Below are 21,289 nucleotides of genomic sequence, written 5' to 3' on the forward strand. Positions count from 1 at the left end.
TGCAGCGTAGAAAGCTGCCCTGCCAATTTAGCTTTGCAAAAGCATTCTCCACAGTAGACAATGGGAAGGCTCCAGGTGATCTTCTAGGTTAGCCAGCCTGGGGCTCCTGGGCAGAACAGACATTGACGCAGAATGGTAGCAACAAAATGCAATGGGGGAATGAAGGAAGCTGCATGAATGGATGCTTGGTGGATGAGCAGCGTGGGGCTTGATATGCAGAGGTATCACATCACTGAGCAGGGACGTGATGGTCCCTCCCTGTGTAGGCCTGGCTTCATGTGGAGTATTGCATTCAGTTTTGGGCACCTAGATAGCAAGAAAGCTATGGCTACCAGCTCAGAGATGAGTGTGGGAAATGACTAAGGGACTGGGAAGACTGAAAGGGCTGATGGGCTGATTTTGATCCTGTGGACTCCAGCTGAAGTTGGGGGCTTGCTTGGCATTTCTGAACATTAAAGCCCCAAGCCTGGAATTTTCAAAGGTGCATAAAGAAGTTAGATGACCAAATCCCGTTGGATATCAATAGGTCCCTTTGAAATATCCCAGCCTAAATGCATGTGGCTCCACTAAGCAAGACCACAGGTCTCCCAGCATCTGAAGGGAAGAAGAGGCTATCTAGAAGAGTACAAGGGAGCAGAGCTAGGACTAACGGGACGTCCCCTTTTCTTAATATCAAACTTCCCGATAGTAAGGACTGTTAGACTGTGGAAGAGTCTGTCAAGGACAGTGGTGGGCAATCCAATGTGTGAGAATTTTTAATAGCAGCTTGGACAAAGCATTAGAAAATGCTTTGTGCTGCGCTGGGCATCACAAAATGGGGAAGAGATGGCCAGCCCTCTGTGGTGGTTAGGGACTATTTAGAAAAGCTGGACGTGCACAAGTCCATGGGGCCGGACGAGTTGCATCCGAGAGTGCTGAAGGAATTGGCGGCTGTGATTGCAGAGCCATTGGCCATTATCTTTGAAAACTCGTGGCGAACGGGGGAAGTCCCAGATGACTGGAAAAAGGCTAATGTAGGTGCCAATCTTTAAAAAAGGGAAGAAGGAGGATCCTGGGAACTACAGGCCAGTCAGCCTCACCTCAGTCCCTGGAAAAATCATGGAGCAGGTCCTCAAAGAATCAATCCTGAAGCACTTGCATGAGAGGAAAGTGATCAGGAACAGCCAGCATGGATTCACCAAGGGAAGGTCATGCCTGACTAATCTAATCGCCTTTTATGATGAGATTACTGGTTCTGTGGATGAAGGGAAAGCAGTGGATGTATTGTTTCTTGACTTTAGCAAAGCTTTTGACATGGTCTCCCACAGTATTCTTGTCAGCAAGTTAAGGAAGTATGGGCTGGATGAATGCACTATAAGGTGGGTAGAAAGCTGGCTAGATTGTCGGGCTCAACGGGTAGTGATCAATGGCTCTAGTTGGCAGCCGGTGTCAAGTGGAGTGCCCCAGGGGTCGGTCCTGGTGCCGGTTTTGTTCAATATCTTCATAAATGATCTGGAGGATGGTGTAGATTGCACTCTCAGCAAATTTGCGGATGATACTAAACTGGGAGGAGTGGTAGATACGCTGGAGGGGAGGGATAGGATACAGAAGGACCTAGACAAATTGGAGGATTGGGCCAAAAGAAATCTGATGAGGTTCAATAAGGATAAGTGCAGGGTCCTGCACTTAGGACGGAAGAATCCAATGCACCGCTACAGACTAGGGGCCGAATGGCTAGGCAGCAGTTCTGCGGAAAAGGACCTAGGGGTGACAGTGGACGAGAAGCTGGATATGAGTCAGCAGTGTGCCCTTGTTGCCAAGAAGGCCAATGGCATTTTGGGATGTATAAGTAGGGGCATAGCGAGCAGATCGAGGGATGTGATCGTTCCCCTCTATTCGACATTGGTGAGGCCTCATCTGGAGTACTGTGTCCAGTTTTGGGCCCCACACTACAAGAAGGATGTGGATAAATTGGAGAGAGTCCAGCGAAGGGCAACAAAAATGATTAGGGGTCTAGAACACATGACTTATGAGGAGAGGCTGAGGGAGCTGGGATTGTTTAGTCTGCAGAAGAGAAGAATGAGGGGGGATTTGATAGCTGCTTTCAACTACCTGAAAGGGGGTTCCAAAGAGGATGGCTCTAGACTGTTCTCAATGGTAGCAGATGACAGAACGAGGAGTAATGGTCTCAAGTTGCAGTGGGGGAGGTTTAGATTGGATATTAGGAAAAACTTTTTCACTAAGAGGGTGGTGAAACACTGGAATGCGTTACCTAGGGAGGTGGTAGAATCTCCTTCCTTAGAGGTTTTTAAGGTCAGGCTTGACAAAGCCCTGGCTGGGATGATTTAACTGGGAATTGGTCCTGCTTCGAGCAGGGGGTTGGACTAGATGACCTTCTGGGGTCCCTTCCAACCCTGATATTCTATGATTCTATGAAAACATGCAGTAGGGTACAGCCCTGCATTGGCTCCAAGGGGAAAATGCCCCAATAGGTCCTTTCCATCTCTCCCATCTGTGGCTCCGAGTGGTCAGCCCCACAAATTGCAAATCAACACGAGCTCATTATCGCCCCAGAGGTTCTTATTGCTCTCATAATTTCTGCTCTGGCTGGGGCATGTCGAGACAGCGCTGCTGAGTTCTGAGACGCGGCTATAACTGGGATTGAGGCAAAAGGCCTCAGGATGGTCTGAGCCTCTTGGAGTTGTAGAATAGATCCCTTTGGCTCCGGAAGATGCCCTGGCACCATTTACATGCCAGCGTGGGTTTTGTAAGTCTAAGGGAGCCTTATCAAGGTTAAGGGAGTCCAGCTAAGAGCAGGGAGAATGCTGGCCAGTATTGTCTCATTGCTCCCTTATGCTTCCCCATCTGTCTGGGTCCATCTCTCTCTTCTCCCACACTGTCGTTTTGTTCTGTGTTTGTACAATGGGGTGCTGGTCCACGACAAGGATAAAAACAAATAAATAGCAATAATAAAATGTTTCTATTATTATATGACTAATAACAATCACTCTCGCCACCTTACACATCACCTCTAAATTTGGCCCACAGATGCAACCTGGAGGAAGTCATACAAGCCCAGATTTTCAAATGATCCCTAGCTTTGGCTGCCTCCAGTTTGGGGGCAGTGCCTGGTTTTCAGGGGGGTTTGTGCCCCCACAAGTCCAGCTGAAGTCAGGAGGAGCTGCAAATATCCAGCGCCTCTGAAAATCAGGCCCTAGGACTCTCAAATCAGGTGCCCCCAAAATAACTGATATGTGAGACTATTGCTCTTCTCCCTGGTGTTGCGTGGGGTTAGCTATGCTTGGACTAGCCCTTTATTGGAATAAATTACATAAAATGGAAAACCAGTAAAGAGAGAGCCAGCTGCATGCACATCTGGACTGACTCTTGGCCCCTGTGTCTGTATGCTTGCCAGGGTTCCATCGGCCACCATGAAGGTAGCAAAGAGACCTCAGAGGTCAGCCGGTCAGAGGTGAAAGGCAAGAAGTCCTCGAGCCATGGCACCAGCCACAAGGGGAAAAAGACGGGAAGTGGGAAAAGCTCCACCAGCTTCACCTCAGCTCCCTCCAGCAGCACTTTCCAGCCTGCAGGTAAGGGTGTGTGGGGGTAAAGTTGGCAGGGAGAGAGGAGAACAGAGACTGAGTGGGGAGAGAGAGAGAGAAGATCATGCATCATGCTAGCAAAAGGAGCAAAGATCGCTCACAAGGCAAAGCAGGAGGGAACTGTATAAGTCCAGCACATAAAGTGTGGAGTGCGGTTACACTCATAGAGTTCTTGGCCCTCCAGTTACCAGAGTGGATCCGGTTATAAAGAGTTAAAAGCAACAGCGAGTCAGACTCATCCCTGATGCAGCTCCACTGCTTCAGGGGAGCAGTTTGTCCCCCTGGAGTTTCTTTTATTGGGGTAAATGAAATGAACATGGGCCGGCTTTTGAGAATCAGAACAGCCAGGTGGAGCAGTGGGGTGGGGGTGGAGGGGAATCGAGGCCTCGTTATTAAATTTACAAACATTTATTCCTGGTGCTGTCTGAATACAAACTGAGAACCCCTATCCTTAGGCTCCCCAACACTCATTAAAATACCACCTCCACCAGAAAACTCAGGGAGTGTGATCTAGCCAGGAGCTGAAAAGGAGTCAGGACACCTGAGCTCTAGTCTTGGCTTTGCCTAAGGTGACCTTGAGCAAGTTGCTCCCCCTCTCTCCCTGCGCCTCATTTTTCCCCCATCTAGAATTATACTGACCCACCTTCTGGGGGAGTTAGAAAACTTCATTAATTACTGATTTGAAAAGCCCTTGAGGTCCCACCGGAGCTTTACTATTATTAATTCCATGTGGGGAGGGAATAATCAGGTCCAGATGTGGCCTGGAGTTGCCCTCTTGAATGGGCCTGTCTTCACTACAAGGAAAGGACGGTCCATCTGTCAGAATAAAGGGAGGAGGAAAAGGAAATTTGCACAGAGGCAGCCTTTTGCAGCACCTGCCCTTCCCCTCTTGAGTCAGTGGTGTCCCCTCCTTAACTTTGAGGTGGGCCTGAACCAAAACCTGGCATCCAAACACCCGTGAGCCTTGGATCTGGATCTAAGCTCAGGAGGCTCCAGGCCAGCTCTGACCTCACCAGAACCATTGTAATAACCATACCTTCCTCTAGCGCCTTTCATCCCATGGGATCCCCAACTAGGCTGGACGGGTGGTCGCCTCCCCACAGGCAGTGCCCTGCATGACAGGGGAGGAATTGGGGACAAACTCCTTACTCCTACAGAAGAGTGTAGTGGGATCTTTACTGTTGTAATGAGCCTGCTAGCACACATCTCTGCTGGAGAGGACTGCTGCACTGTGTGTCCTATACCCTATACTGCTGATGGAGATCCTCCTTTAGCTCAGGCATCCAGGCTTTTGCAGCGGGAGGATTTGAGTTCTGAATTGCTGCTCCTACTTTTCATTCCTCTCTGCTCCCCCTAGGCACCTCATGCAGCTCCCTGCAGGGCTCCCAGGATTTTGTGACATTCCCCAAGCTCGAGCAGGAGGAAGAGAAGTACCGGAAGCCCGTCTCCTCCTCCTCCTCCTCTTCCCACTGCTCCCCGCTGTACGAAGGGCAGAAGGGGGACATCTTCGAGCAGAAGGTCATATTCTCAGGCTTCGGCTCTGTCATGCGCTTCTCCACCTCGGCAGTGAGCCAGCAGCGGGGCCGTGTTGCCTCCCCTGTGGACTACAAGGCCTCGAACCCAGTCAGTGGCCCCTCGGGGGGAGGCGGCGGCACCAGCAGCCACAAGCGCATGCCCTCCCTCAGCATCGAGGACGGGGAGGTGCTGAAGGAGAAGAAGCACAAAGGCAGCAAGAAAAGCAAGCATGGGCCTGGCAGGCCCAAGGGGGGCAAGAACAAGGAGGTGTTGGGCACCCAGCTGGCTGGGTCCACGTCTACCTCCTCCTCGCCCTTCTCCGGGGGCTCCCTCGTCAGCTCCAGCATCGGCAGCTCATCGCGATCTTTCAGCCACACCGGGACCCTGCCCAGCCTCAGCCTGGAGTCCCCCCTGCTGGGCTCAGGTATGTTCCCCTCAGCACCCGTTCCGGGGCACGTGGCTCCCTTCAACCTACTTTTCCACCGTACAGCCAGCATGAGGCCCTCCTCCCAGGGCCCGCAAAGGTATTTCAGTACCTGGCCCCCACTGGAATCAGTCAGCGTTAGGCCCCTAAATACCTTTTGAGGATTCGGGCATTGGCTGCTGTCAGAATCCCTCCCCGGTGAACAGAAGAGTCCAGCTCCAGGTTCTCCTCTCAGGGGCTCTGGTGTGAATCCATTCCAGATGTCCATAGAAATCCAGTTCAGGTTTTTTTCCTCCTTTCTAAGGCCAGGTTCAGAATCTCTCCCAGGTGAGCACGGCTGTCGTGCATCCATTCCAGAAGGCTGTAGAAATCCAGTTCAGCTTTTCCTCCCTCCCTACTTTCCATCCAAGCTTGTGACCTGGTATCTGTTCCAGGTGAGCAGGAGGATCTGAGCCAAGTTTTCCTCCTGTAAATCCAACCAAATGGGCATGTCATACCCACCTTTGCACAGGGTGCCATCAGATTTAACCAAACTGGAGCTTATAAACAAAGGAGAGGATGGATCGGGAAGGGGCGGGATGGTCACTATCAAAACCAGATGTCGCTGAGATCTGGGCCCCAGATTGAGGACTGATAAACGGATCTTACGTTGTCCCCCTTTCTAAAGCAAAGCCACTTTTTAAACTAGCAAATGCCGGTTCTGCTTATGCCCAGGGTGAGTGAGTGCTAGACACTGAGGCCTGGTTTAACACACTTAGGGCGGTGATTTTTTTTTTTAATGGGCCATGGGCTGGTGTACACTAGATCAACCCAGCTACGTCGCTCCGGAATGTGAAAAACCCGCACACGGTGAGTGGTGTAGTTACACAGACCGAAGTCCCATGTAGACAGCGCTAGATTGGCAGGAAAGTTCTTCCATTGACCTAGCTACCACCTCTCAGGGTGATGGATTTACCACAGCGACGGTAGAACCCCTTCCGTCACTGTAGTAAGTATCTACACTGAAACGCTACAGCAGCCTGGATGCATTTATACTGATATAAAGGTTTGGCTTATTCGCCTTCCCTTATGGAAATACTGGCATAAACGCGCCTAACTAGTATAATCTGGCTAACCAGTCCTCTCACTCAGCAACATGACTAACCAGGCCCACTGAGCCCACACAAGGGGTAGACTGGTATCGTTAAAAATGTGTGGACAAAATCTTTTGAGGCACCTTGCCCAACCCTACAACCCTCCTTGCCAGAATGGAGGGCAGCGTTGCTGAGCTGTGGCAGGAAAGGGTTAAGGCAAGGGAGCAGGAGGAGGGGCCTAGCACTTAAGCCTGCTTCTGAGACTTGACACTTCTGGCAGCCGAGTCAGTCTATTGTGGGCTGTTTGCAGATGCTCCTATTTAGGTCAAATTGGGGTGGGGGGTGAGGGGGGACTTTGTTACATGTGCCTGGGAGCAGTGGCCCATCCTGTCTGGGCTGCCTGAGAGAGTTTGTGGTGGGGAGGTGAATTGGGGATGTAGTCCGGGGAGGAGCTCTCCGGAATTGATGCAGCCTCCATAGTCATAACCTTGGGCAAAATTTCTCCTCTTCCCCCATCCCCGGGGAACAACAAAGAGATGGTTCAGAGCTTGGGGATGGCTGCCAGGCTCCCTTCTCCCATTTGCTCATTCTCCGACCTCCTTCTCCTCCTCCTGGAAAAAGATGTTGGCTAGGATCCGAGCCCTGGGGGCTGCTGGCTGCCGCAAAAGGAACCCCTCCCTTGACAGTCATTTCCTCACCTTCCTACCTCATTTATCCAGCCTCACCGCACCTTGCTGCTGGGCGTCAACCGTGGCGCATGTCGGCTTCTCTCCATGGGAATGCAGTCACGTGTCGAGAGTAGGAGATGGGGAATCTGGGCTCCTGGGTTCTATTCACCATCCCAGGCCTTTGGGCAAGATGCTTCGTGCCTCGGTTTCTGTGTCTGTAGAATGGGAGCATCATGAGGCTGCAAAAGATTTTGGCATCCTCAGGTGGAAAGACTGAGCTCCACCACCATTCGCTCTGTGTGCCAGGGCTGAAGGGGCACCTGTGCTCATGGCAATCTGGGGCTGGAGATGCCAAGGCTGGCCTTATATGACCATGACCTGGAAGGTCTCCCCTCCCTTCCATTCTAGATAATCCAAGACAGTAAACGAGATGTTCAGTGCATCTGGTCTCAGGCAGCAGGGGGCACTCTAGGGCCTCAATTTTAGAGTGTTCACTCTTTACTGGGTGCCTCACGTTTTGGGGAGCCCAGCTGGAGACACCTCCAGCCTGGTTTTGAGGGGGCGCTGCACCCCCAGAGTTCCAGATGAATCCACAAGCACCAAGGTTGCTTGGCCCCCTTTGAAAAATCACACTTCAGGGGGGTCCCCAAAATGGAGGTACCCAAAATCAGTGGACACACAAAAACTTTAGGTCCCAATGAAGAAGGGGTTCTAAGTCCCTGGACAGGGCTGTTTTGCTTATCCCCCACTTGATTTGGGGCAGGAAGGATTCTAATCTAAACTGCCTGCAAAAACCTACCAGCCCCCTGACTGTCTTTCTTCAGGTGGCACGCAGTCATAGATCACTGCGTTGGGAGAATTTAGTCTATTTAGCTCATCAAAAAGAAGATCAAAGGGTGACTTGATTATGGTGTATACATTCCTTCCTAGGGAGAAATGACCAGGTATTAAAAGGATCTTTAATCTAGGGGAGAAAGTCCAAATGAGAACAAATGGCTGGAAGTGAAAAAGAGAAAAAGAGAAAAAGAGAGAAGCCAGAGAAATTTGAAGTAGAAACAAGGCGCAAATTTTTCACATTGTGGGTGATTGACCATCGGAACAAACGCCCAAGGGAAGTGGTGGGTTCTCCATCTCTTAATGGCCTTCAGAGCAGGACCGGGTGCCTCTCTGGAAGATGCTTTAGCCCAGCACAAGTTATGGGGATCAGTACAGGGCAAACTGGGGGAAGTTCTCTGGCCTGTGCTAGGCAGGAGGTCAGATTAGAAGTTGTAGTGGTTTCTTCTGGCCTTAATCCCCATGCAGCTCTGAATGCTGAGCAGAGAATTCTTACTGCTCCACCCCCTTCTGTTTTCCATGCAGGGATCTACACCAGTAACAAGGACCCCATTTCCCACGGGGGCGGGGTGCTCCGGGCTGTGTGCAGCACCCCCCTCTCCTCCAGCCTCCTCGCGCACCAAGGCACCTCCTCGCTCCCACAGCTCAACCGCTCCCCTTTTGCTAGCACCATCCCGGCCTCCTCCTCTTCCACGGTGTCCACCACCCAGGTAAGACTGCTGGGACAGGAGCATGTGGCTGGAGAGGGAGGGGGGAGTTATAATTCAGGAGGTGATTTGGACTGGCCCAGTAGCCTAGCAGTGCAGTGTAGCCTGGCGGGGAGTGGGGGTGTTCCCCACTTAGGAGCAGTACTGAGGAGGGACCTCTGTTGCTCCACAACCAGATGGACAGGAGCATGCAGGAGACCTCACTTCCTGCACCGCTGCTCCCTGAGCTCCGTCTTGCCAACACCCACTGACTCGGGGATTCAGTTCAGTGGAGCGCTGCTGGTGGCCTTCCTCATCCTTCACAGACCACCCGGGATCAGAAGAAGGATGATCCCCTGGTTAGGAGGCTAGCCTGGCGCTTGGGAGCCCCAGTGCTCTGCCAGGCTCCCTGTGTGACTTTGGTTAACTCCCTTAGCCACTCGGTGCCTCAGTTTCCCCATCTGTAAAATGTGGCTAATAGCCCTGCACTGCCTGAGGATAAAAATGTTAGTTCATGGTACTACAGATGCTATGGTCATGGGGACCATATAAGTACCTAAGACAAAGAGCAAGTCTTAGCCAGGAATTCTGTCTGATGTGTTAACCAAAGGGATTGCTTCTCTAAGTTCAGAAACCACCCCGCTGTTCAGCTGCTCATCTGAACCGCTTGGATTGGGAAGATCAATCAAGAGCGGGCTCTCTTGTGAATCTCCCAGTGCTCCCTGCCTTTCTTTTTTAATACTTCCCCTGTTGGCTGGGACCCATTTGGAAGTTCAGAGGAGGCGTGCGAACGCAGCGTCGGGTTCCCCAGGCTGTTCAGCCAGTTTCCTGTTTCTCTTGCTAATGTCCCACCTGCAGGTGTTCTCGCTGGCAGGACCCACCTTTAGCCTCCCTTCCTCGCACATTTTTGGAAGCCCCCTGACCTCTGGCTTGTCTATGAACCCTCTCTTGGACCAGTCTGAAAGCAGCCGGGCAGGTATGTGAATCGGAAGGTGTGTGCATTCAAAACTCAGAAAGAATCTCCCCGGAAGAATTGAGACAACCAGGTCCACAGTTTGAGCTCCGCTTCCCCTACTGTCTCCCCACCCCAAAAGCTTGAAGGCCGAGGGGGTGTGCTGGGAAGTATGAACTGTTGAGATCAGTGGCGTCTTTGTCAGCTCATGCTATGTCTGCATTAGCAGAGCACTTGGCTGGGAAGCTAGCAAGCGGGGGGGGGTTAGTCCCGTGATGAGAGCACACATGCTGGATTGTCTGTGGGAGACTGTCTCTGGGTGTGTACTAGAATGGTGCAAAAATGTGACCATTTTGAGATTTCATTATTTTACACACTTGAGCTGCACAAACGTAGTAAACATTTTTTGGAAAAGTTGGCACAAAATTTTGCACTACAAATGCTCAGCTTTTCTTCTGGGGTGATTTCGTACCCCTTCGACTCTGGTTTCACCATGAAATGCAACAAAACCAGCTATGTTCACACTGCAAGTATTCTGGCACTGAATTTGACTTTGGAATGGTTCATTTGCCCCCTGCAAAACCGGCTCATTTGCTTTGGAAAAGGGCCTTGCTCATGAGGGGGAAACCTCCTGCATTGCAGTGAATGTTTCTAACCAAGCGGGCCCATCTTTTAGTTTGCAACAAAATGCACAAAAAAGGCCTTGCACACTCCTGATTTCCAGCATTTTGCCTTTGGTTGTTGTGACTATCTTATTTCTCATGCTCCTCTGAGCCAGAATTTTCAGGAGCTCAGTACGTTGGATGCTGAACTCTTGGGAATATCTAGCAGTAAGTGTCACAGTGGGGAGTTGCTGGGGTCTGAGCCCCATTGCCAATGCTGATCCCTTGAAAATCTGGCCCTGAGCGCTTTTGAAAATTGGGCCTCTCGTATGTGCAGCATGTCAGTTTGTCTGTGTGAGCGCGCATGCCTGCATGAGGAGCACGTACGAACGTTTACTCCTGTGTTTCCATACTTGTAAGCCCATGGAGAAGGTATATCATATATGTGCATGCCATGGGGTGGGGGGGGGGTCCATGTGCCTTGGGAGCTGTTTGTCTGTCCTGGAGCTGGGGTGGAGCTGGGGTGTAATTTCCAGCTCATATGGTCACACTAGTTCTCATACCCACACCAGTTCTGATTGAAAATAGCCATGTAGCAGCAACTGCACGGGCAGTGAGATGGGCTGGCTACCCATGTGCCATCCCATCTGAAACCTAGGTACATACTTGGGGCAGCTAACCCTAATGCTGCTATTTTTAGCATGCTAGCACAGGTATGTCTATCTGGGCTGGAAATTACCCCTCTGGCTCCACGGCTGAATGTACTCTGATTATATGAAGAGCGTCGCAACGGAGCTGACGTTAACTCAAGAGTTAAAGGCCCCGATGCAACAACCCTTCCTCCTGCGAAGCGCCTGTCTAGAGTTGGTATGGGAGAAAAGGATGGTTCAGGAAGGTGTGTTTCCTCTTAACATGATGGGGGATGGAGGAAGCACTCCCTTCTGCCGTTCCTTGGCCAGGTGGGGAAGGATGAAGGAGAAGAGTTCACTTGCAGGGATAGTCTTGTGGCTGGGACCGGGAGACCTGGACAAGTCACTTAGGGCTAGATTTTGAAAACAGCTTGGTCCTCCGATATCCTGAGTTCTGTTTAAAATCTACTCTTAATGTCAACTTCCAACATTGCTCTTCTTGCTTCATCAGGATCTTGGCATGATCCCAGAGCTGTTTCTTCAGCCACAGAGCCCTAAAACCTTCCTCTTAGAGCAGCTGCCACAGGGGACCTCTTGCTTGTCACCTTTTGTGATCTCTTTGTCCCCATCTCATCCTGATCTGTCTTAGGCATTTGTTTGTTGTATTTGAGCACCTGGGAATTGTTCATCTATTTATCCTATGAGGTAGGGCCGTGCTACTAGCCTCCTCTTACAGCTGGGGCACCAAGGCACGGAGACACTAAATCATTTGTGAAGTCACGCTGGAGGCTTTTAGCAGAGGAGGGAATTGAACCCAGGTCTCTGGCTAGCACCCTGACCACCCTTCCTCCTGATGCTGCATTCTGGGGATGAGTTAAACCCAACTGCAGCCTTTTGCTGCAGCTGTTCCCGAACCTCCTCTTCAGTCTTGCAGCCAGGGGTCCCTCTCTGGTAGCTCGAATGTCTTTATGTCCTAGAGTGACCTTCAGAAAATGGCTACGTCTCCCCAAAGAGGAGGAGCCAGTTGAATTTGACTGACAGTCGGAAACTCCTATCTGGATGGGAAGGTGGGACTGCCATTCTACCTTCTGTTCCAGGTGGGGCCTCTTGAAGGAGACTCCACAGGGCTGCTGCCTACCAGCTTGGGGCATTACACCATAAATCATGACGCCCCTGCCACCCTGCAGTGCTTCCCACAGGAAAGTCCCGGATCCTTGCATGTAATAAATGCTCCTGCGATGAGGAGGAGACGCAAGGAGACCAGCTGGCACAGGCTGGCGCTCACAGCATCTGACACATAGCAGAGTGATGGGGGACATATGCCGGCTGAGTGGCAGACATGGGGGTGGGGAAGAGAAAGCGCCTGGCTGATGATCACACTCTGCTTTTTTATTTGGAAATATCGGGGGGCTGGGGACACCACACCCACACAGCCTAGAATTTTCAAACACGCTTAGCATCCACAGTTGAGGCCAGATTCCCCAAGGAGCCCGGTGGGTTGCGTGCTGAGCTGTCGTGAAAATCTGGCCATTTATTATGTGCCTAAAGGGGAGCTGGGCCCTTGGAAATCTGGCCCTGGCCTCTGTAAAACTCAGCCTGGAGTGGGTAAAGAATTCTGAGTGTGTTGTGCTCTTGTAGCACCTGTCCGAGCTCTGTCTGTCATGGCGGTTGCACACAATGAATTAATTCTCACAAGCCTTGTGGGGGGAAACGATCACCCCCCATTTTCCAGATCAAGGTTGTTGGCTGTTCCCAGGCAAGCCACCAGCAGAGCTGGGAATGGAACCCAGGAATCCTGACTCTCAGAGCTGTCCATTCTAGGCCACGCGTCCCTCCCAGAAAGGTTGAGGTCTAAAGAGACAGTGTGGTCTCTGAGTTACTACAGAAAGTTCTTTCCCGGGTGTCTGGCTGGTGGGTCTTGCCCACGTGTTCAAGGACTAACTGATCACCATACTTGGAGTGGGGAAGGAATTTCCCCCAGGTCAGATAGGCAGAGACTCTGGGGAGGGTTTTCCCCTTCCTCTGCAGCATGGGGCTTGAGTCACTTGTAGGTTTAAACTAGTGTAAATGGCGGATTCTCTGTAACTTGACATCTTTAAATCATGATTTGAGGACTTCAGTAACTCAGCCAGAGGTCAGGGGTCTAGTACAGAAGCAGGTGGGTGAAGGTCTGTGACCTGCGACGTGCAGGAGGTCAGACTAGATGGTCGCAATGGTCCCTTCTGGCCTTAAAGTCCATGAGACTGTTGGAGAGAGACCTTAGCAACCAAGGCAGTAGACTGTAAGGGGCAGCCATTTGCTCTCTGTTTGGACAGCACCTAGGACATTGGGATACCTGATACTGGTTGGGCCATGAGGGCCTTGCTGGCTTATCATAGTAAATAATAACAATCTGCCCCAGAACAGGTGCTACGATCCATGCTGGCTAGATCCATCCTATCTAGTCTATCTAGGCTCTTCTCTGTCATATCTGAGCGCCCTGCTCACACCTGTTCCTAGGGAGGGGTCGTGTTCCTGGGCAGTGACCTTTGGGGTATAATGCGCAATGCTTCGTCCAGCTCAGAAAGGGGGTGGCTCCATCTTAGAATATGTCCGAGAGCCCCATCTCTCCTAGGTACTTATAACATCTGAGCACATCACAATCTCCAAACGTATTTACCCTCCCAACTCCCCTCGGGGGGTGGGGGGAGCAGGGCAGGACTATTCTCCCCATTGTACAGATGGGAAACTGAGACTTGGGCGACGTCACATGGCGAGTCGGGGCTCTCTGACATCTCAGGTCAGCGCCCTAACCGCTCTCCTTCCTCTCAGCTCCCTGAACTGCCCCACCCCCCTTCCCCCACCCAGAGGAGTGAAGGGGGGCAGTGATTCCGGGGGCGCCTGGGTGCACAGGGAAGCTGTTACATAAGGACAGTGGGGAGGAACTGCTCTGTGCTGCCACCTAGTGGAGGCTGTGGCCCTAGCAGCCCTTTGGCCCCGACTAATAATAGGCAGAGGCAGAGGGGAAATGCTTTTATCTGCCTCTGTTTCCCCTTCCAGAGCCCGACCTGGAAGACTGCAGTTTTGGCTGCCGAGGGACCTCCCCGCAGGAAAGCCTCTCCTCCATGTGAGTACCTTTCGCCTGTCCTCCGACACTGGGGGTGGGGGGGCACCACCTGTGTGTAGGGTGAGCTATAGGCAATACCAGCGGGTGAGGAGAAACTGAGGAACACGGTGAGGGGAAGGGAGGCAGCCGCTTCCCAGTCTGGAGCAGAAGTGGGGAGGGCTAGGAAGGAGTGGAGCGGTGCAGAGACATCCCCTCCCAGTGTGGGGCAGAAGGGCTTGGGAAGGGGGATGTGAGAGGGGCAGAGACCGACCCTCCCAGAGCAGGGCTGGTAAGAGGGATGTAGAGACAGTCACTTCCAGTGCAGGGCAGGGGAGAGGGGCTTGGGTGGGGAGGGAGGTGCAGAGGCAGGGTTTCCCAGTGTGGGGCAGAGGGTCTCCGGGTTGGGGGGAGGTGCAGAGACAGCCCCTCCCAGTGTGGACTAGAGAGGGGTGAAGGATCCGAGTCCGTCTTCTGACAGCCCTTCTTCCGGGGCCACTCCCCAGGTCCCCCATCAGCAGCCTCCCCACCCTCTTCGACCAGACTGTGTCCTGTAGCAGCAGTGGGCAGCTGGAGAACGTCCCGCAGGCCACCCCCAACATCGAGCAGCTCCTGGAGAAGCAAGGCAACGGGGAAGCCGGCGTAAATAGTGAGCCGGGAGGGGAGAGGGCTGGGGGACCCCTATGGGGCTGGGTCCCCCAGGGACCTGCCACCAGCTTCATGGCCAGCTGTGCCTGGCACAGGGGTGGGCTTCTTCCCCTCTGTTTGGGGGTAAGAGTGGGGGAGGCCGCAGACGGGGGCGGGCTCGGCAGGGTGGGTAGAGAGGTGCTGAGACAGCCCCTCCTGGTATGGGGCAGGGGCTGGGGAGCGAGGGGTGCAGATACAGCCCCTCCCAGGGTGGGGAGGGGAGCTCCGTGCTAACCCGTGCCGAAGTGGAAAGGACAGGGGGGACTGGTACGCCCCTGTCCCTGCACAGTAGATGCTCTAACTGTGTCACCCCCACGTGCCCCCTCTTCTCCTTCCCACCCCTCCTCCCTTCCTTTCCCTCTTCCACTGCCCCCCTCCTCTCTCTGCCCCCCCTCCCCATCCCCCTTCCCCCCTTTCGTTTCCCGCAGTTGTAGAAATGCTCAAGGCCCTGCACTCCCTGCAGAAGGAGAACCAGCGGCTGCAGGAGCAGATCATGACCCTGACGGCTAAGAAGGAGAGGCTGCAGCTCCTCAACGTCCAGCTCTCTGTCCCCTTCCCAGTGGTGACCAGCAACGGCCCTTCCAGCCACGCCCAGTACATCCTGCCTGCCAATGGTGAGGGGCCGCCTCGCCCTGGCGACGGGAGGGAGACCCCTGCGCCCACTCCTAACGGTCCCGCCACCCCAGGAGCCTGCCACACAGGGGCTCTCTGGGCCCGGGGGGAGGAGGTTTGAGGGATTTTTATCATGGTGCAGAAAACCACGCCGGGTCCAGCCATTGGCTGCACGTGCTGTCCCTCTGTGTCACCATGGTGATGCTGGGCTCCACCCCAACTCCCTCTTCTCTCCTGCAGTGTGCAACAGCGACTCCCTGAGCATCAGCAAGAGCTCCCCCTGCAAGAACAGCTTTGGGATGGAGAACTCCCTCTCCACCTCCTCCGAGGTACTGTGGCCGCCGAGACCCTGCAGTGGGGCCCAGGGACTCCCCCATACGGTATCGCTGCACCCCAGCAGCAGCACACAGCGGTGGCCAGATCCCCTGGACTGAACGGGAGGGTCCGGCAAGGTGAAACCAGCCCCTACCTGCCGCCCTGGGTGTTCTGTGATCTAAGGAGCTGGATTTCTGCAGATGGAGTCAGGGAAATCGAGGCCAGGACTGGCAACAGGGGGCTCCTTAAGCTTTGCCGGCTCATCTCCGGGGCGCATCCACCCCCACCCAGGGCGTGGAGGGCCATGGTGGTGGGTATGTGCTAGGTGCTGTACAAAGGGAAGTGAGAATGCTGGCGATTTACTCTGCGTCCCTAGAGACCGGGCATTGGGTGTCAGCTTCCAGCCAGGCATGTGAGAGCCCGGCAGCCTCACCCCACACGCAGCATTCCTGCCCCTGGCTGGGCACACGCCCCAGCTGCAGGGCAAGGGGCTGAGCGGCCAAATAACAGCACCCGAGGTTCAGTTCTCACCCTCTCTCTGTTTCTCTGCTTCTCCCTCCCAGGATCCACACTCGGGCTGCCCCAGCAGAAGCAGCTCGTCCCTCTCCTTCCACAGCACCCCTCCTCCCCTGCCGCTGCTGCAGCAGAGCCCGACCTCGCTGCCCCTTTCCGGGGTGCAGCAGCAGGTCAATGGCCTGGCCAGGGTGACGGCCGGCTCGCTGGGGGGAAGTGCGGCAGCCAGTCACGGCCTGCCCACGGGGCCCGGGGTGGATGGCCTGCTGGGGAACCTGGCAGGAGGCCAGCAGGTGCCCCTCAATGGGATGCTGGGGAATCTGAACGGAGCTCCAGCCACCCAGCCGCAGAACCCTCTGACGCAGGCGAGCGGGCCGCCCGCCCTGCAGCTCTCCACCAGCCTGAGCAGGTGAGAGGGGCCCCCCCAGGTATCCCGAGGGGGAGCTGCACAGTCATCCCTGCATCTCCGACCCCCCCCGGCACAGCCGCTATCTCCCTGTGGGGCTACGACCCCGGCCCTTCGTTTCCTCTTTCCTCCAGAACTCCAGCCTTGTGTCAGGCTAGTTCCCTCTGTGCAAACGAACACAGGCATGCTCCCAAAATTAGGCACGGCCACGGCAAACTAAACATGTACATCCCAGACCACACAAACCCCTATGTGTGCATGAACTCCCCAAAGCATGCCCCAAGCAAGATGTGACAATGCATCCCAGCACAAGTATGACAGTTATTGCTTGTGTGAGGCACTGTGCTTAATGACATGTGTGCACCTAGTGAGAGAGACAGTCCCTGCCCTGAAGAACTTGCAATAGAAACAGACTAAGGGTGGGAGGGGAAACCGAGGCACGGAGCAGGCAGGTGACTTGCCCAAGGTCACACAAGTGGTCAGTGGCAGAGCTAGCATCCTGCCCACTGGACCGCACTGTCTCCCATAGAGGCAGCTGAGTTTGACCCGTAAGGGAAGCTCAGCTCAAATGACTTCAGTCGTGTATCCTTACTGAGGAGCCTGGCTCATAGTCTGTGGCAGGGCTTCCCCTCTGAGACTGCTGCTCTCCTCGGGGCTGGGCTTGGGCGGAAATACCCCTGCGGGGCAGCAGGCTATGCTAACTTCCGGTCTTCCCTGCAGCGTGCCAGGCCTGAGCCCCCTGACGGAGCAGCAGCGGCATGTTCTGTACCAGCATGAACACCAGCTGCAGCAGCTGCAGCAGCTGCTCACATCCCAGCCGCTTAATCCGGTAAGTGTCCCTGTGCCGGGTCTCTGCCCTCTCCAGCAAGGGCCTGGCCTGAAGTTTGGACTGGGGAAGATTTAGTCCAGTGAAGAGAGACTGGCCAAGACCGGATGCATCCGTCGCTATGTTTGCTAAATATCTCGTCTACATGCACAAGTTGCACCAGTTTAACTGTGGGCTTCTCTACCCATGTCCTTAAACTGGGACCAACGCTGCAGAGGTCGGCCCTAAAATTAGTTCTTAAACCAGTGCAACCCCTGTGTGGACACGCTCATTTTGGCTTACTTTTGGGTTCGTTTAAACTGATTTCCAGTCGCACACGAAGTTCCACCGCTTTCAGTCACTCGGCTTACGTTCACACCTTAGTTAAACCAGAGCCAGTTAGGCAATGTTTTGTGTAACGCACACACCTCCTGGGTGTGGTGCTCTGTCCTCTCTAGTGGCACCGAGATCACATAGAGATTAATGAGTCTGCTACAGCCTTAGCTAAGGGCCACGTGGCTTTTAGCTCATGCACTAAGCTTCAGAGGTCCCAGGTTCGATCCCGCCTGCTGACGACCAGGGTCTGTCGGTGTTACATTTGCCCTGCAGTTTGAGGTCTGGTTGCCACTCGGGTAGGCAGACCCACACAAGCACGGTTGAAAATAGCAGTGTAGACGCGGCTGTGTGGATTTCAACGGATGTTGTGGAAACCAGACCAGAACCCAGGGTGCGTGCTTGCATTGCTAACCTGTGTCACCACATCTACACTGCTATTGGGAGCAGTGACAATCACTCAGGTACAGGTCACTCAAGTATGTTTACCTATGCTGCAGTCACCGCTCGGATTGCAGTGTAGATGTGCTGATCAGGCCCCAGGGAGCCGTCAGCAGGAACATGAGGCATCCACGTGCCGTGAACGGAAAAGCAACGCAGCTCGCGCAGACTTGGCATTTGGTAGGTGGGCAGAACCAGTGCAATTTACACGCCAAGCCTGGAAAGTTGGTGAAGCGGGAAAGGCAGTGCCTAACAAGGGCCTGATTCTCCTCTCACTTAAACAAGTTGAAGTCCACTGACTTCTCTGGGGAATTGCTCTGATCTACACTGGTGTAAATGAGATCTGGCCTTGTAGGGGAGAGGGGGAGACTGTTTATCTTACAATCTTGTCTCATTTGCTTTGCCGTGCATTGCATCAATTTGGCATCCAGGGGTGTTCAAAAAGGAGCATGAATTGTATGGCGTCCCTATTTTCACTTGTTTCTCTGGCCAGCTGGTGTGTAACTTACAGCCTCATTCACGTCAATGCTGAGCTGGGCCCCACATTTCACTGGCACTCATATAAACAACAAACAAACCTATCCTCGTGTGCTGGAAATAATTGATCTGGTTCCTATTTCATGTACACTAATGAAACTTCAGTAGAGTTAATCCTGGGTTAAACCAGTGTAACAATCAGGCTCCGTGAGTGTGTAAAATATCTTGGGCCAGATCCCCAGTTGGTGTAAATCAGCATAATTCCATTTAAGTCAATGGAGCTATGCAGCTTTACATCAACCTAGAATCTCACCCATTAGGTGTCAGTCTTACATTATACACGCAGGTTTCCAGGTTAAACTATTTATAATCAGAACAATATTTTTCAAGGGGATTCTCTTCTACACTAGCTGATGTCACCATGTCATCCTCTTGCTCCCTTTGTGTGTGTGAACGAGTAGTTAGCTCCACGGGTGTATTCTGCTGGTCGATGGTTTCCATGGAAGCTAAAGTGGTTTAATTTGATTGGAGCACATCTCTGCCAGCTCCAGGTCCCTTCCAGGATTCAGCTCACCTGGAGTAATTAATTCCACCAGAGGGGATTAAATATAACAAGGTCGGTTTCGGCAGAGGGAGGGGAATTGAAAGCCAGTCTGAGAATTCATAGCAATTAATTCCACAAGCTGCTGGACATCAGATTAAATACTGCAGATAGATTGAAAGGGGGCTGGATACATTTGTGGGCCAACATGTTTGTAAGGATCCTAAAATAGGAGTCATCCAATCTCATGCTTCAGGGTGCCTGGTGATGACTGAAGAGGTCAGGAAGGATACCAAGCACACTGCAACCCCAGGACCATATCTACTCTAGGAAAATGGATTATGTTAGAAAACATGATCACAAACACAAGATGTTAAACACGACTTAGCCACCCAGTGTGGACAGGGATATGTTGTGCTTAAAAATGTGCCAGCTGGTTGTGATTAACCTAGTGGATACAACATAACACTGCAAGACCAGGGAGGAGGCATGGGATAAGAGCTGAGAGGGGCAGAGGGGCATGCTGTGTTAGTGAATCAGGTGTGAGTCTGTGTCTCTGCATCCATGCAGGTACATGCATGCAAAGCCTCCCACGTGCTCTGTCCCTTTATCCAGCCTGACTCTCTCTCCCCGTCTCCAGGAGCAGCAGGCCTTGGTGTTCCAGATGATGCAGCAAATCCAGCAGAAGAGGGAGCTGCAGCGGCTTCAGATGACGGGCACCTCCCAGCTGCCCATCACCAATCTGCTGACGGCCACCTCCACGCCCCTCCTCCACTCGAGCGCCACCGCCCTGATGACCTCCGCCGCCCCGCCCCCTCCCAGCGGCAGCTCCCTCCTGGCGTCCATGTCCCCCCAGCAGCTCAACCCCGGCAACAGCCTGATGGGGACCCCGACAGCCCCGCCCTTGAGTGCTCCGGGGAATAGTTTGATGGCTTCAGGGGCGGGAGTCCCACCGGTCCTTTCCACACAAACCAACCCCTTCCTCAACCTGCAGGCGGACAGCAGTGCCCCGAAAGGAACGGTGCGTAAATTAGGAGTATTACGGTAACGCCCAGCTGAAATCAAGGCCCCCCTGTGCTAGGCTGCGTACAGGTGTGTAGTAAGAGACAAATCCCTGCCCCAATGAGCTTGCAGTCTAAACAGGGGAAACTGAGGCAGAGAGAGAGGCAGCGCCTTGCCCAGGATTAGAGAACGCATCCGTGCCCTACCCACGAGACTAGGCTGCCTCTCTGGCTCATCCGCCTCCCTCATTAGCCAGCCAGGTGGGCCTGATCCTACCCCCACTGACATCAGTGGGGTCAAGACAGGGCGCTGGGGTGAGCAAAGGTGCACCCACAGATGCCCACCCACGCACATGCCAGGCCAGCTGCAGAAGCAGGCATGGCAGCGCCCGGATCTGCTCATGACTAAGGCTGCGAGTCTGTCATGGAAGTCACGGATTCAGTGACTTTCTGTGACCTCTGCGACTTCTGCACCAGCACCAGTTTGGGTGTGTGGGAGGGGGCTCAGGGCTAGGGGCAGGGGGTTGTGGTTGGGGGGGGCACTTACCTCAGGGTGCGGTGCTCCCCGGCTCCCACTGGCATGGCCCTGCAGCTCCTCACACGTACAGCCGGCTCAGGAGCCCCTGCTAGCCCTGCCAACCCTCCCCCTCCCAGCACCAGGGGGGTCCTGGGCCACCTCCTCCAGCACCCGCAGTGCCCCCCCGACTAACCCCCCAGAGCACCCATGGGCCCCCCCCCCAAGTTTTTGTTAGGGGTATATAGTAAAAGTCATGGACAGGTCACAGGCCGTGAATTTTTGTTTACTGCCCAGGACCTGTCCACGACTTTTACTAAAAATACCTGTGACTAAAACGTAGCCTTACTCATGACATCTCGAAGGGGCAACGCCCCTCCCCAGGCAGAGGTGGATGATGATTTTGTGTGGCCCTGGGCCAGAGCAAGTGGGGGCCCCTCCCCACGCCTTCCGCCTGAAGTCCCCCCCCAGCCCCCCAGTCATTCCTGCTAGGGGGCAGGGCGTAAGGGCTTGCCCTCCTCCGCCTGCCCGGGAGGAGCGGATCAGGGTGCAGGGTCACCCAATTGGCTGGGGCCCCTGGGCACGGGTCCCATTAGCC

The 21,289-nt window shown here is 53.8% G+C and overlaps 1 protein-coding gene across 4 annotated transcripts in view; it reads left to right on the forward strand.

The window, feature by feature from the left end:
• The window catches only part of MLLT6 (MLLT6, PHD finger containing), a 72,637-nt gene that overhangs the window by 43,303 nt on the left and 8,045 nt on the right, over nt 1–21,289 (forward strand). For 3 of the 4 annotated variants that reach the window (XM_048829896.2, XM_048829895.2, XM_048829899.2), the window contains 11 exons: nt 3,395–3,569; nt 4,939–5,520; nt 8,621–8,805; nt 9,640–9,757; nt 14,004–14,070; nt 14,553–14,695; nt 15,162–15,347; nt 15,586–15,674; nt 16,224–16,582; nt 17,300–17,408; nt 19,817–20,197. In XM_048829896.2, the coding sequence (XP_048685853.2) occupies nt 3,395–3,569; nt 4,939–5,520; nt 8,621–8,805; nt 9,640–9,757; nt 14,004–14,070; nt 14,553–14,695; nt 15,162–15,347; nt 15,586–15,674; nt 16,224–16,582; nt 17,300–17,408; nt 19,817–20,197 (2,394 nt within the window). The remainder of the gene's footprint in view (nt 1–3,394; nt 3,570–4,938; nt 5,521–8,620; nt 8,806–9,639; nt 9,758–14,003; nt 14,071–14,552; nt 14,696–15,161; nt 15,348–15,585; nt 15,675–16,223; nt 16,583–17,299; nt 17,409–19,816; nt 20,198–21,289) is intronic. The other variant, XM_048829897.2, reaches the window with a different exon arrangement.

This window comes from Caretta caretta, chromosome 27, assembly GCF_965140235.1.
Source record: "Caretta caretta isolate rCarCar2 chromosome 27, rCarCar1.hap1, whole genome shotgun sequence".
In the NCBI taxonomy this organism is placed as follows: Eukaryota; Metazoa; Chordata; order Testudines; family Cheloniidae; genus Caretta; species Caretta caretta.